Here is a 16,939-nt window from a genome sequence, read left to right as displayed (position 1 = left end):
AATCATAATTATAAAGTATGATGTATGTTCTTAATAACTCATACTTTAACAAACTTGTAAACAGCAAAGAGAAAAAATGCTAAACTGCGAACTGAGAGTTCTGTTGAACCTGTGGGCGATTTCTAATGTGATAAGGCTCAATATCATTTACACTATCTAAGATCTATTCTACATGCACTGTCAACTACAACATTAAATTTTATCTACACAGACATAAACACATGTATTTGGTCACACTGTTTTTGGAGGAGAAAACAATGTCAGTAAGTTAGAAAATATTTATTGTACATAAATTATTCTGTACTAATTAACAGTGGTATTATAAGAATACTATTTTTTGCATCTTTGTTTCTCCACCATCGCCCCAGTCTGTGCTCTTGACCAACTCCAGCAATAAGGTAACTACCATCAGGTGTGAAGGCCAGACAGTTAACAAAACCAACCACTAAAATGTCAAACAAATGTTCGAGTGATCTATAGGAATCACCACATCTCCATAATTTCACTGAACCATTACATGAGCCTGATGCAACAAGATCACTATTTACATAGGCAGCTGTGCTAGATATCCAGTTTGGTTCAGAATTATCACTAACACCATGTGCCACAGAAACAGAACACAAGGGTTTCTTCTTCATACTTCCCCACAAACAAAGATCGCCATCAGTTCCACATGACAGAAAGTGATCTTCTGTAATCAGTTTCACACATTCTATAGATCCCCTATGTCCATTAAATATGAGCTGAGATTCTTCAACAACTTTCCATATCCTGATAGTGTTGTCTCCGCCACCAGATGTCACAGCTCTGTCAGCAGACAACGCATCTATACTGGTAATGCCGGTTTGATGACCAAAAAGTGTTTCAATATATGACATTTCATCTAAATTCCATATTTTTACTGTTTTATCGTCAGAAGCACTGAAGAGTTGGTGCGTACCTTTCCTAAATGCTAGTCCAGTAACTGCACCACTATGCTTTGAAAACGAATGAAGTAACTGAAATGTATCCGGGCTCCACACATTGATAACTTTGTTTAAGCCGCCGGACACTAAGAATTTCTCATCCGACGAGAGAGCAAGGCACAGAATTGTTGGCTTTCGATTTCCATGAGGCGCATCTTTGCCACCTTTAAGTGATTTCAGTTTATTTCCTTCAGGAAGTGACCATTTTACTATACCACCGTCTTTAGAGGCCGTGAACATAGCTTTTCCGTCTTGAGAGACGACAACACAAGTAAGGGATAAACTATGTTCTTTACATTTGAGCACCTTCACATCGTCCTTTAAATATCCTTTGTATTTACTAGCAACATTCCTCCTGTACTTATCCGATTTCTCTCTAATCTCTTCCTGAAGACGACTTGTTATCACATCCTTATTTACGTCATTTTCCTCGGCACGTTCGCGTTCCCTCTTTTCGATTTCTTCAAGGTAAATTTTAGCAAGGCGTATCTTCTTCTCTTGAGCTGTCTCTCCAATGTCACTTTCAACATCGCTTTTACTACTCTCACTTACTTCGTCACTGTCTATTTCTTCACTTTCCTTTTTGCGAGGCCGTTTCTTGTCACTGTATTCACCATTAACTTTGTTTCGTTTATTTGACTGCTTTTTTGATTGAGTTCTTATAAAAAAAGACATTTTACATATCTTCGCAAGTTTTGACCACGTGCACAACACACAAAATATTCATAACATACACAACCAAAGCTCTCCAACACAGACCTCACGCATGGCACTACTTTACAAGTTCCAGAGGTGTACTTTGCTTGCAATTTATCCAGAGATCATAGAGTTTAAAATGATGGAGATTTGGAGAATCTCTGAAGTGATTGCATTTTGAAAGATTTGTTCAATGAAATGAGGGAATGTTGATGTGAAAAAGGAAAAAAAAAAAAAACAACTGAAGATTAGAAATGGCAGCAAGAGTTGTATTGCGTTGTAATAAGAATGTAGTAGACGTCCTCACTAAAAAACCATTATTCAACAGCTGCGTGAAATCTTTTATTCGCTTGGCTCCACCACTGGCCAATTACAGTGAGTTTGAATTTAAAGGCAGTTTTCCATTTGTTTATTTGTCTAATGAGCGTCACTAGTTTTGTAAACATTATTTAAAATACACAGGAAGATACAGCTTACTTATATTTGCACAGGAGACGAGATTACGAAGTTTGTGCCAGAAAGACTTTACAAAAATTCAATGACATGAATATTAAAATGCCTTATTTCTGAGATTTTTTTGGTAATCAGTTTACTTGGAAATAAAGTGAAGACCATAGCAACATAAAAGGCTTATATAAAGTGTCCGATGCACCGTCGAATACATTTACTAGTTTGAGAGCAAATGCTCATACCCGTTTTTGTTGTGTGACCTGTAATTGGAATGTCTTGCCTTAACAATTGCTCGTGCATAATTGTTTTAACACCCACTGTACACTGGAGAATACTGGTGGAGCTTACCTTAATGGATGTCATGTTGAACAACTGTCAAATATGATGTATTGTTGACGGAGAGGAATGCTGCTCTCAGCACATTTGTATCTATTAAACATTTTACTCTTCTGCAGGATAGTACAGGGACCTGATCAAAATATCTAAGGTTGTTAACTGGTTGGCATGTGGAGATGTGTTAATAAGTGGATATGAACATATGATATCATCAAAATATGTATTGTCTCTCAAGCTTTCAGTTATGGAGACTTAGTGGATTGACATGGGTTTGAAGTATTACTCTTGCAAACAAAGTTGACACTTGGCGTGGTGGCTGAAGGGAGTTACTGTAAAGGCATTTTCCAAATACAAGTCCAGTGGCTTAACACCACATCACCTTGTTCATTCATTTGCGTTCTGAAATCCCTGTGTGAATGACACCTCTTAGGAGTATAGAATAATTCAAGTCGATTGACTGCTTGCTACTTCTGTGAAGTGTACTAACAGTTATGACCCTGCCTTTGTGCTATTGTAAATTACGGGTATTAATTTTATATTCCAATTTATTAAAGAAAAACAACTGCTTTGAAGGAAAAAGCCTTCTGCTGTCCCTCTTACACTACTCACGTGGTGTTTTTATCTAGTACTTGACACTATGTATTTACCAGAATGTAGTGGGTCATTGCAGTCAAATCATGAAGCTCATGTCAGCCATCATCTCAGACTTTCATGAAACTTTGCACATTTGCTTATACTTATAACATAAGAATTTGTGCAGAATCTTTTTGCTCTCAGACTAAAACTTTTTTTAATATTAAATTTAAAATGTTGTAATATTCTTATAACTGGGCTCTGCAAGAATGTTGATGCAAAATGGTTCTTATCTACATAAATGCCCATAACTCAGGTTTGTGAAGCTTTTGATTTGGATTTTTTTTTGTAAGTTGAGAGAAGCACACACTTAACAGACATGTAATTACTTAAGCAGTAAAGTTAGGCCTACAAAGAACAATACAAACAAATTTATTATTGTCACTTTCCAGTTTCCAGAAAAAGTACGGACACATTGAAAAATGCTTATATCATATTTCTACAACCTGGTGGGCACTTATAATTGGTCTTAGATGATTCCCAAGATAGTACACATTGTAAAAATTAAAACTGTTAATGGATTTTCTATGAATGGACATACAAATAAATCTGAAATCAAAATACTTTGTGTTGTGATAAGAAAAAAAAAAAAAAATCCTAAGTAAGATCATCCATACCTAACACCAACTGACTCAGATTATTATGAAACTTTTTCTACTTGGCACTTTCTACATGGTAGTAGTCAATGCAGAATTTCTCCACATACTTCATGTAGTTTGAGGGGAAAAAATGGAAGCTTTTTACAAACGTAAAGCCGCAACAGAAGCTTGTCATTTGGATTGCATTACTTCATACAAAAGAAATAATAATAATAACAGAAAGTATTTTATTTTCGACACATCACTATCATATTTCCCCAGGTGTCACAGAAGGGATGTATTTTTATTGGGAAAAAATTAATAACTATTCTTGACTTACGGGAATATAGAAAATCAACTTAAGCTGTTGTGGTCCAAACAATAATTTTTAAATATGTAAAACATTTTTTGACAGCTGACACAAGATTTATTTTTATTGAAACTCTGATATTATTTTTAAAAAAAGGTAAAAGAAGAAGCACCCTCAGTTTTGATAGATGTTGGATGTTCATTTGACATACATCACATCATTGTTCAGAAGACCATTCAAATCAGATTATGTAAACTGACAACCTATAGTAAGGCTGCCTCATGAAAGTACAGAGCCAAAAGTTATAAATTTAATTGAAATATTTTCATTATATGAGTTAACTTTATGTTAGGGTGTCAATTATTCTAGCCATTCTAATGTTAACTGAAAATGTACATGTCCAGCAATGAAGATCCATGAAACTAGCAATGAAACTTCTTAACAGCATCTCTGTTTTTAATCCACTGTGACAAATTATATTCTGTTAACTTCATATCTTTTTCATTGAAGTAATATATTCGGCCTAATGATGTTGATTACATCAACAGCACATAAAATGTTTTCCAAAGGCACAAAACAAGAGTCTTCCTTCTCAGGCCAAAAGAATGACACCACTGATCCAGGTGGGTGGAGAAAAAGTAGTTCAACATCTCCTCCTTCATCAGAGACAATTCTGATGAAGGCAAAGTTCCACCTATCATCATGTACAGCTGCTACAAAAGAATTTTGTTTCGGACAAGTGCGTGTCCATTGTGGGGCTTTTTCAATGAATGAAAAAATCAAGGAAAGCTTTTCAGAAGAAGTTACTCTTCTAAGACAGGAAGATAGTGGAACTGGAGGAGAAGATTGCTGCCCTTCAGGTGGAACTAGATAAAGTGAAACAAGATCTGGAAAGGTTAAGGGGGGGAGAAGGGAAAAGAGAAGTGGGGTGTGACAACATGTTATAGAAGAAATAGGAATAGGGCTTTCTCAGACATTATTGTTGTGAATGTGGGAAACAGGTTTGACGTGTTGTCACAGTTGGAAACTGATGAGCCGCAAGTAGATGTAGGAGTAGATGGCGCACAACAAACTTTCAAGAAGTGTTTGAAAAGTAAGGAGGCAGAAAAAGTTGTGAAGAAGGAGGAAGTTTTGTTGTTAGGTATTTCACATGGTACAGGTGTTGGCCAACAGTTGCAGGGTGAACTAGGGTCAGGTTACCAGGTCACAAGTTTTTTTTTTAAGCCTATTGCAAGTCGGATAAAGGATGTAGGATCACTTTGCAAAGGAAGACACTGTGGTAAGAGTGGGTGGGGTGGGCAACACCATAGATAGGAACCCTAATTACTCAATTGAGTGGGACCTGGTAAAGATAGCTCCAGCAACGATACATACTGGTGTTTGGCTTATGTCTGTTCTGGGCCTCATTTATATTCTTTTTTTGGAGAGTTAATTTAGAGGTGGAACTGTTGCTTGAATCAGTTATGGGGTCTCATATCAGTGTGGTTCCTGTTGACTCTGTCAGCAGATGGGGGGCACTGTCACGAGTGGTATAAAGTACCAGTGGTTACAAGTGACAGAACAGTATTTTTTTAGGGTATGGAGGGCAGAAACAAAAGATGTTCAGAGACAGGCTGAAAATGAAATACACATTGATAAAACAGCCAAGCAGAGAGCAAATTTAACATACACAATGCATGCAGACAGCCTCTAATTGAAGCTAAAGATTCTCAAAAATTGACAGGAACATTAGTTGCATCCAGTTGTAATTCAGCCAGTGCACAAAATAAGATACCCTTACTGCATCAGAATATCCAAGGACTAAGGGGTAAACTTAATGAGTAGCTTATTTGTGTTGAAGAATTAGAGTTGAGCAAACCAGTTGATATAGTCTGCCTCTCTGAACATCATGTGACCTCTGGTGTAGATATGTTAAATGTTACTGGATTCAATTTAGCTTCTTACTTCTGTAGAGTAAATATGGAGAAAGGAGGAGTTGCCACATTTTTCAGAAACTGTTTTGAGTCAAGAATAGTGATATTAATAAATTTTGCTCAGAGCAGCACTTGGAAGCTTGTGTAACAGAAGTAGTATTTCATTCATAATAAGGCCTTTACAATAGTAGGTATATACAGATCACCTTCAGGAAATTTTAACCTCTTCATAATAAAACTGGAAACTCTGTTGTCCCATCTCACAGTAAAAAACAAGGAAATATTGGTTGGTAGTAATTAGGTGTACTGATAAGGTAAGGGATGAGGAGGTTCTACGCAGAATCGCAGAGGAAAGGAATATGTGGAAAACGCTGATAAGGAGAAGGGACAGGATGATAGGACATCTGCTAAGACATGAGGGAATGACTTCCATGGTACTAGAGGGAGCTGTAGAGGGCAAAAACTGTAGAGGAAGACAGAAATTGGAATACGTCAAGCAAATAATTGAGGACGTAGGTTGCAAGTGCTACTCTGAGATGAAGAGGTTAGCACAGGAAAGGAATTCGTGGAAAAAAAAAATAATAATAATAATTTTCATGCGGATTTATTGAAAAGCTCTGTCAGTGAACAGTTATTGCAGTCAGTAACACTATCATTCAATTTAGTTCCTACTGTGAACTTTGCGACTAGGATATGTAAATGCTCAGACTGCTATTGATAATATCTTTATAGGCAAATCTAGGGAAAAAAGTCATGTCACGAAACCAATAGTAAATGGGCTATATGATCATGACAAGAAGCATCTTGTGTTAAATGTTGGAACTTTTCAGGATATAAAAAAAAAGCTATTAAATTTGAGTACAGGAGCATAATAAATAAGTCAAAAATTGAAAAATTCAGGAACTTACTCAAAGAGATGAACTGGGTAGAATGTTTACAATACTTCTGACTCAAATGAAAAATACAAAGCATTAATTAATAAAGTTACCTTCACTTTTGAAAAAAATTTTCCCCTAAACGTAACTCAAATCACACAGAAGTCAAAAAATAAACCATGAATTACACAAGGAATAAAGATAATCATGTGGCGCAAAAGGAGACTGTGCCTACTATCTAGGAACAGCTCTGATGTTAGCATTGTAATGCATTACAAAGAATACTGAAAAATATTGTAGCAAGTAATCCAAAACTCGAAGCAGCTTTATTATGAGAAAGAGGTAATTACACCGGGCAATAAAATAAAAACTGTATGGGATATAGCGAAGCCAGAGACAGGTGGGGCCAAAATGGAAGAGGAACAGATAGCTCTAAAAATAAATGAGACTTTGGTAACAAGTGCATGTAGTGTTGCAAACCTCATAAACATGTACTTCATTTCTGTTACTGACAGCTTGGGGTTATCAGGTTCAGTTAACAGTGCAATGGGTTACCTGAGACCAGTCTTTAAGAATAATTTCAATAAAATGGAAATGACACATGTCCCAAAGAAGAAGCACCCATCATAAAATCCTAAAATCGAAATAATCTAGTGGGTATGATAACATTTCACTGAAGTTAATCAAAGAGTGATCATGCAAGTTGAGTTCTGTCTTAAGTTATTTCTGTTATCAATCTCTTATCAGCAGAATATTCCCAGACTGGCTAAAATGTGGTGAAGTTAAGCCTCTTTACAAGAAGGGGGATAAAGAGATTCCATCAACTATCGTCCAATTTCACTTTGCTGAATTTCTCAAAAATATTTGAAAAGCTTGTGTTCAAGTGTCTACTTAAGCTTCTGAGTGCAAATAATATATTCTACAAGTCACAGTTTGGATTTCTTAAGGGTTCTGATATAGAGAAAGCTATTTACACTTACAGTGAGAATGTACTTAATTCATTAGATAATAAATTAGAGGCTACTGGCATTTTCTGTGACCTGTCAAAAGCCTTTGACTGTGTGAGCCACAGCATTCTCTTAAGTAAATTAGAATATTATGGTGTCACCGGCAATGCTGCGAAATGATGTGAGTGTATCTAACAGGAGACAAAAGGTGCCATTGCGAAATACCTGTGCAGTAAGCAGTCAGTCCTCATCTGATTGGGAATTAATTACATGTGGTGTTCCTCAAGGTTCCTTCTTGGATCCATTGCTTGTTCTTGTGTGCATTAATGACCTCTCGTCTGTTATATTGCCATATGCCAAGTTTGTTTTATTTACAGATGATAAAAAAAATTGCAATAAGTAGCGATTACAGATTTAGAAATAGCTGCTAATTAAATTTTCACTGACATTAATAAATGATTTAAAGCTAATTCACTATCATTAAACTCTGAAAAGACCCACTATATCCAGTTCAGAATGTGTAAAAAATTTCCTTCAAGCATGTGTATAATGTATAAAGACATGCAGATTGAAGATATTGACAGGGTTAAATTTCTGGGATTACAAGAATTGCTTAAGCACGTGAACAAGTTTGCATTTGCAGTGAGAATGATGTCAAATGTAGGAGATATAAATGTAAAAAACCTTGCATCCTTTTCTTACTTTCGTTCTATTATGTCGTAAGGGATCATATTATGGGGTAACAAGCAAAACATTTGTGTTGTAAATTCAAGAACGTCAAGTAGAACCTGTTCAAGGCACTTTGTATTCTAACCACTGCTTCTCAGTATATTAATTCGTTAATAAAATTAGTTGCAAGTAATATATTGCTATTTCCAACCAATAGCTCAATACATAGTATCAATACTAGGAATAAGAACAATCTACATGAAGACCTAAAATCACTTACCTTGGTCCAAAAAGAGGTCCAATATTCAGGAACAGACATTTTCAATAAATTGCCAGCAATCATTAAAAACTCGGTTTCAGGTAAAGCACAGTTTCAACAGAGTCAGAAAGACTTTTTGATAGGCAGCTCCTTCTATTCTATAGATGAACGTCTTAACAGAGACTGTTAGGCTAGCTTAAGTAAAAATGTCTGTTAGGTTTCAGTTTTGACAGCACTTGGTCACAACAGTCAAGATAGGTATTTTGTGTGTGATAAATTTATTAATAGTGCACATCAATGTTTCATTGTGACAGCATATTAATTCTGTTAATATTAAGTGTTCCAGTTTACTGTATTGTATTCACCTATTTTGACAATCGCCTGGAAAATGATTGGGGTGGTAAGTATTATATTCAAATGTTTTATGTTTTTTATATTATACTTTCCGATATGTCCCACACCCATGAGAATCATCTCATTTTTTGGGTCTATGGAACGAAAACTAAATCTAATCCGTAAAGAATCACAGGAAAGTGGTTTGTAATGGTGAAAATTCCTGGTACCAGGTATTGTGCGGGTTGTCGAAAATCTCTTCTCAAGGTTTTTGCGTAGGAAATCTACATCGACTTTCTCTAAGAAGTGAAAAAAACATTTTTCAATATTAGCTTTGCAGAAATCGTAAGCCCAGATGCAGTTGTTATTTGTGCATCTAGTTGAAGACTAGCTCTTCTCTATATATGTTATATAGTTCCTCTCAAACCATCACAGGCAGATTTACCATGACTAGTAACAAAAAAGGAATTCTCAGCATCAATAGAAAAATCATTTTTTGCGCTCACAAATTTTTAAAGCTTTTTCTATTCTTATGTTGAGTAGCACATCCATCAATGAAATAATGCACTTTCTTCTCTTGTCATCAAATTTCTCTTCTCTACGGTCAGAATCTTCAATACTGCAAACTAGTTCCCGCACACTTTTCTTTCCAAAACATGTCTTACTTTTTGTAGCTTCTTGTTGCCCTATGAAGCCTTGCTGTGATTTGGAATTGAGAGAAGTCTTAAGGGAGATCACCCAAAATAATGTAAAGTTTTATTTGCATCCTCATTACTTTGTCTCTTTAGTACTGATTCATGAAATGTCATCTGTGGATCATCTGCATCACTTTTATTTCTGTCACTGACGTCAGTTTTCTGGTCACAAATCTTACAACATGTTGTGCATAGTATTTGGCCTGGTTTTACATTGATTCTTTTAGCACTTAATATTTTAGGCAAAGAGAAGCAAACTGACCTCAGAGATTTTTTTACTGTTTGTGTGTGTGTTTTTTGAAAGGATCACAACAAGTTCATTGATGATATTCAAAAACTTTTAAGTAATATTATCTGTGATGTCCACATATTGTAGCATTTTCTTGATCTTGTGGAAAGCTTATATTGGATTGCAGCAATATCAAATCTCGATGGTCTTCTCCCAGCTCTTTTATTTTTTGTAGAGTTTTTACTAACGTATGGGTTGAAAAATGACATGATGTTTTTTTAGCAATTTTCCAACAGTGCATGAATTCACATTAACTGAGCACTAATTCACTTAAAACATACTTTATACAAGTCAAATGATAGGACTGCACCACAAACAGATATGACCTGTCTCACAGAAAGACAAAGAACAACTGAGGCCAAATAATTGTTGCATGCCAGTTATTCTCAACAATGAATTTCAGCAATTGCAGCATTGTTTTCATGCCTATAAAGGTTTAAACAAGCTACTGCTCTCTAAGAACACTTTTTTATCACTGTGAGTAGGTGATTGGCTGAACACATAAATCATACAATTATAGTCTTTAAAAAATTACTGAATTAGTCAAATGAAAGGAAATAACTTTTCTCACTTCAAAGTTAAATTGCCTGCCTAGAATGAGTTATACTTAAATATGCTAATTTGATACTCTTGCATCTGAGGCAGTGATACAGTGAGTGGACGAACTTGCTTAAAATGAATGACCCTTTTGCATCACAGCAAAAAGTATTTTGATTTCAAGTGTGCGTGTTGATTAACAGAAGACCAATTAAAATTTCTATTTTATTAGAAATCTTACAATCTAGGGGATTATTTAAGACCAAAATCAAGTTCTCAGCAGGTTGCAGAAATGCGATTTAAGCATTCTTCCACATCCTCGCAATTTTTTTGAAATAGAAAATTGACATACAATAATAATTTTTAAAAATTTTCTTTGTAATTGGGCATCTGTTAACTATATGCCTTACTTAACTTCTGAAAAAAATTAAATATCAAAAACTTCATAAACACCTGAGTTATGGGCATTTATGTGAATAAGTACCAGTATTCACTGACATTTTTGCAGAGCCCAGTTATCACAATATCATTACATTTAAAATTCGATATAAAATAAAACTGTAGTGTGAGATCAAAAAGATTTTGCAGAAGTTACTAAGTATAATGTAAAAGTCGTGTGACTAGGGCCTCCCGTCAGCTAGGCAGTTCGCTGGGTCCAAGTCTTTTGATTTGACGCCACTTTGGCGACTTGTGCGTCGATGGGGATGAAGTGATGATGATTAGGACAACACAACAACCAGTCCCTGAGTGGAGAAAATCTCCAGCCCAGCCGGGAATTGAACCCGGCCCCTTAGGATTGACATTCTGTCGTGCTGACCTCTCAGCTACCGGGGGGCGGAGAGTTCCTATGTTATAAGTATAAGAAAATGTGCAAAGTTCTGTGAAAATCTGAGATAGAGAGATACAAATCCTTGAATTATTGTGTGTTTTGATGTGGAATGACCGTAACTTTAATGATGTTGGAGAACACCATCAGCTGTTTACATACTGGAAAATTTAAAATCTATATAAGATGAACATTAGCATTAACAGCAGTTCACAGATTCCAGTTCACAGATTTGGTAAATTATGGAAGGAACCCAGGAAACCCCCCCCCCCCCCCCCCTCCCCCAATGAGCCGTGGACCTTTCCGTTGATGGGATGCTTGCGTGCCTCAGCGATACAGATAGCTGTTCCGTAGGTGCAACCACAACTTGGGGGGGGGGGGGGGGGGGGGTGTTATCTGTTGAGAGGCCAGACAAATGTGTGGTTCCTGAAGAGGGGCAGCAGCTTTTTCAGTAGTTGCAGAGGCAACAGTCTGGATGATTGACTGATCTGGCCTTGTAACATCAACCAAAATGGCTTTGTTGTGCTGGTACTGTGAACGGCTGAAAGCAAGGGGAACTGCAGCAGTAATATTTCCCTAGGGCATGCAGCATTACTGTATAGTTAAATGGTGATGGCATCCTCTTGGGTAAAATATTTCAGAGGTAAAAAGTCCCCCATTCAGATCTCTGGGTGGGGACTACTCAGGAGGACATCGCTATCAGGAGAAAGACGACTGGCATTCTATGGATCGGAGCATGGAATGTCAGATCCCTTAATCAGGCATGTATGTTAGAAAATTTAAAAAGCGAAATGGATAGGTTACAGTCTGATATAGTCGGAATTAGTGAAGTTTGGTGGCAGGAAGAACAAGACGTCTGGTCAAGTGAATACAGGGTTATAAATACAAAATCAAATAAGGGTAGTGCAGGGGTTGGTTTAATAATGAGTAAAAAAATAGGAACACGGATAAGCTACTATGAACAACATAGTGAACTTATTATTGTTGTCAAGATAGACATGAAGCCCATGCCTACCACAGTAGTACAAGTTTATATGCCAACTAGCTCCACAGATGACAAAGAGATTGAAGAAATGTATGATGGGATAAAAGAAATTATTCAAACAGTGGAAAATCCAGGATGGAATGTAACAATACGAGAAATGGAAAGTTGCTACTCACAATATAGCGGAGATGCTGAGTCGCGATAGGCACAGTAAAAAGATTCACACAATCATAGCTTTCGGCCATTAAGGCCTTTGTCAGCAGTAGACACACATACACACACGCACACACACACACTCATACAAGCGCAACTTGCACATACATCTGCAGTCTCAGAGAGCTGCAACTACACTGCGAGCAGCAGCATCAGTGCATGATGGGAGTGGCAACTGGGTGGGGGTAAGGAGGAGGCTGGGGCGGGGAAGGGGAGGGATAGTAAGGCGGGAGTGGCAGACAGTGAAGTGTTGCAGTTTAGACAGAGGACAGGAGAGAAGTTGCAGAGGGGGGAGGGGGTAAGTAGCGGAAAGGAGAGAAATAAAAATAAATTAAAAGACTGGGTGTGGCAGTGAAATGATGGCTGTGTAATGCTGGAATGGGAACAGGGAGGGGGCTGGATGGGTGAGGACAGTGACTAACGAAGGTTGAGGCCAGGAGGTTTATGGGAACGTAGGAAGTATTGCAGGGAAAGTTCCCACCTGCTCAATTCAGAAAAGTTGGTGTTGGTGGGAAAGATCCTTATGGCACAGGCTGTGAAGCAGTCATCGAGATGAGGGGTATCATGTTTGGCAGCGTGTTCAGCAACAGGGTGGTCCACTTGTTTTTTGGCCACAGTTTGTTGGTGGCCATTCATGCGGACAGACAGAAATTATTCAGATAGTTAAGGGATCAGATAGATTATATAATGGTAAGACAGAGATTTAGGAACCAGGTTTTAAATTGTAAGACATTTCCAGGGGCAGATGTGGACTCTGACCACAATCTATTGGTTATGACCTGTAGATTAAAACTGAAGAAACTGCAAAAAGGTGGGAATTTAAGGAGATGGGACCTGGATAAACTAAAAGAACCAGAGGTTGTACAGAGATTCAGGGAGAGCATAAGGGAGCAATTGACAGGAATGGGGGAAATAAATACAGTAGAAGAAGAATGGGTAGCTTTGAGGGATGAAGTAGTGAAGGCAGCAGAGGATCAAGTAGGTAAAAAGACGAGGGCTAGTAGAAATCCTTGGGTAACAGAAGAAATATTGAATTTAATTGATGAAAGGAGAAAATATAAAAATGCAGTAAGTGAAACAGGCAAAAAGGAATACAAACGTCTCAAAAATGAGATCGACAGGAAGTGCAAAATGGCTAAGCAGGGATGGCTAGAGGACAAATGTAAGGATGTAGAGGCCTATCTCACTAGGGGTAAGATAGATACCGCCTACAGGAAAATTAAAGAGACCTTTGGAGATAAGAGAATGACTTGTATGAGTATCAAGAGCTCAGATGGAAACCCAGTTCTAAGCAAAGAAGGGAAAGCAGAAAGGTGGAAGGAGTATATAGAGGGTCTATACAAGGGGGATGTACTTGAGGACAATATTATGGAAATGGAAGAGGATGTAGATGAAGGTGAAATGGGAGATACGATACTGCGTGAAGAGTTTGACAGAGCACTGAAAGACCTGAGTCGAAACAAGGCCCCCGGAGTAGACAATATTCCATTGGAACTACTGACGGCCGTGGGAGAGCCAGTCCTGACAAAACTCTACCATCTGGTGAGCAAGATGTATGAAACAGGCGAAATACCCTCAGACTTCAAGAAGAATATAATAATTCCAATCCCAAAGAAAGCAGGTGTTGACAGATGTGAAAATTACCGAACTATCAGCTTAATAAGTCACAGCTGCAAGATACTAACACGAATTCTTTACAGACGAATGGGAAAACTAGTAGAAGCCAACCTCGGGGAAGATCAGTTTGGATTCCGTAGAAACACTGGAACACGTGAGGCAATACTGACCTTACGACTTATCTTAGAAGAAAGATTAAGGAAAGGCAAACCTACGTTTCTAGCATTTGTAGACTTAGAGAAAGCTTTTGACAATGTTGACTGGAATACTCTCTTTCAAATTCTGAAGGTGGCAGGGGTAAAATACAGGGAGCGAAAGGCTATTTACAATTTGTACAGAAACCAGATGGCAGTTATAAGACTCGAGGGGCATGAAAGGGAAGCAGTGGTTGGGAAGGGAGTAAGACAGGGTTGTAGCCTCTCCCCGATGTTGTTCAATCTGTATATTGAGCAAGCAGTAAAGGAAACAAAAGAAAAATTCGGATTAGGTATTAAAATTCATGGAGAAGAAATAAAAACTTTGAGGTTCGCCGATGACATTGTAATTCTGTCAGAGACAGCAAAGGACTTGGAAGAGCAGTTGAATGGAATGGACAGTGTCTTGAAAGGAGGATATAAGATGAACATCAACAAAAGCAAAACAAGGATAATGGAATGTAGTCTAATTAAGTCGGGTGATGCTGAGGGAATTAGATTAGGAAATGAGGCACTTAAAGTAGTAAAGGAGTTTTGCTATTTGGGGAGCAAAATAACTGATGATGGTCGAAGTAGAGAGGATATAAAATGTAGGCTGGCAATGGCAAGGAAAGCGTTTCTGAAGAAGAGAAATTTGTTAACATCCAGTATTGATTTAAGTGTCAGGAAGTCATTTCTGAAAGTATTCGTATGGAGTGTAGCCATGTATGGAAGTGAAACATGGACGATAAATAGTTTGGACAAGAAGAGAATAGAAGCTTTCGAAATGTGGTGCTACAGAAGAATGCTGAAGATTAGATGGGTAGATCACATAACTAATGAGGAAGTATTGAATAGGATTGGGGAGAAGAGAAGTTTGTGGCACAACTTGACCAGAAGAAGGGATCGGTTGGTAGGACATGTTCTGAGGCATCAAGGGATCACAAATTTAGTATTGGAGGGCAGTGTGGAGGGTAAAAATCGTAGAGGGAGACCAAGAGATGAATACACGAAGCAGATCCAGAAGGATGTAGGTTGCAGTAGGTACTGGGAGATGAAAATGCTTGCACAGGATAGAGTAGCATGGAGAGCTGCATCAAACCAGTCTCAGGACTGAAGACCACAACAACAACAAGGGAGATGAAAATTTAATAGTCATGGGGGACTGGAATTTGATAGTAGGAAAAGAGAAGGAAAAGTGGTAGGCGAATATGAACTAGGGGTAAGGAATGAAAGAGGAAGCCGCCTTGTAGAATTTTGCACAGAGCATAACGCAATCATAGCTAACACTTGGTTTAAGACTCATGAAAGAAGTTTGTGTACATGGAAGGGGCCTGGAGACACAGGAAGGTTTCAGAGAGATTACATAATGGTAAGACAGAGATTTAAGAACCAGCTTTTAAGTTGTAAGGCATTTACAGGGTCAGATGTGGACTCTGACCACAATTTATTGGTTATGAACTGCAAATTAAAACTGAAGAAACTGCAAAAAGGTAGTAATTTAAGGAGATGGGACCTGGATGAACTCAAAGAACCAGAGGTTGTAGAGAGTTTCAGAGAGAGCATTAGGGAACGATTGGCAAGAACAGGGGAAAGAAGAATGGGTAACTTTGAAAGATGAAATAGTGAAGGCAGCAGAGCATCAAGTGAGTAAAAAGACGAAAGCTAGTAGAAATCCTTGGGTAATGGAAGAGATACAGAATTTAATTGATGAAAGGAGAAAATATAAAAATGCAGTAAATGAAGCAGGCACAAAGGAATACAAACATCTCAAAAATGAAATTGATAGGAAGTGCAAAATGGATAAGTAGGAATGGCCAGAGGACAAATGCAAGGATGTAGAGGCATATATCATGAGGGGTAGTATTTACTTAGAGATGATGAAGCTTGCACGGGATAGAGTAGCATGGAGAGCTGCATCAAACCAGTCTGTGGACTGAAGACCACCACCTCAACAACATCAACAACAACAACAACAACAACATGGAAGGAATAATCATAAACTATCAAAAGTGAAGCAACTGTTAGAAACGTGATCTCTGCACTGTGTTAACAGTGAAGTAATGCTCTACAGGTTCACATTATTTGCGCTAATGGCAGCTAAATTGAACCAAATAACTTTGAAGGAGATCTGCTACATTGAAAAGAGGTGCTGCTTTCTCAGTAATTGTAAATAACTTAATATTTACATGTCTAAAAACAAAGATGATATGACTTACCAAACGAAAGCGCTGGCAGGTCGATAGACACACAAAAAAACACAAACATACACACAAAATTCAAGCTTTCGCAACCCACGGTTGCCTCGTCAGGAAAGAGGGAAGGAGAGGGGAAGATAAAAGGATGTGGGTTTTAAGGGAGAGGGTAAGAAGTCATTCCAATCCTTACCCTCTCCCTTAAAACCCACATCCTTTTATCTTCCCCTCTCCTTCCCTCTTTCCTGACGAGGCAACCGTGGGTTGCGAAAGCTTGAATTTTGTGTGTATGTTTGTGTTTGTTTGTTTGTCTATCGACCTACCAGCGCTTTCGTTTGGTGAGTCACATCATCTTTGTTTTTAGATATATTTTTCCCACGTGGAATGTTTCCCTCTATTATTTCTATATTAATATTTACATGAAAATATTTCAAAGAAAATATTT

General features: G+C 37.7%; 2 protein-coding genes across 2 annotated transcripts in view; one reads left to right on the top strand and one right to left on the bottom strand.

Annotated features, from left to right (window-relative positions):
* Positions 1-264: 264 nt before the first annotated feature.
* On the bottom strand, positions 265-1,738 carry LOC126414466 (U3 small nucleolar RNA-interacting protein 2). Its single transcript, XM_050083348.1, has one exon. The coding sequence runs from the start codon at positions 1,638-1,640 to the stop codon at positions 294-296; it is 1,347 nt and encodes a 448-aa protein (XP_049939305.1). The 5' UTR covers positions 1,641-1,738; the 3' UTR covers positions 265-293.
* Positions 1,739-1,810: 72 nt separating this feature from the next.
* LOC126414482 (peptide methionine sulfoxide reductase MsrB-like) overlaps positions 1,811-16,939 on the top strand; it is a 92,048-nt gene continuing 76,919 nt past the window's right edge. The window contains exon 1 of the mRNA XM_050083349.1: positions 1,811-2,036. Within this exon, the coding sequence (XP_049939306.1) occupies positions 1,916-2,036 (121 nt within the window). The 5' untranslated portion in view covers positions 1,811-1,915. The remainder of the gene's footprint in view (positions 2,037-16,939) is intronic.

Source organism: Schistocerca serialis, chromosome 1, assembly GCF_023864345.2.
Source record: "Schistocerca serialis cubense isolate TAMUIC-IGC-003099 chromosome 1, iqSchSeri2.2, whole genome shotgun sequence".
Lineage (NCBI taxonomy): Eukaryota > Metazoa > Arthropoda > Insecta > Orthoptera > Acrididae > Schistocerca > Schistocerca serialis.
Note: the sequence above shows the minus strand (reverse complement) of the source record. Positions and strands in the feature narration are given on the sequence as shown.

Coding starts and splice junctions, on each gene's coding strand:
- LOC126414466 (XM_050083348.1), bottom strand. CDS start 1,640: ATGTCTTTTTTTATAAGAACTCAATCAAAAAAGCAGTCAAATAAACGA.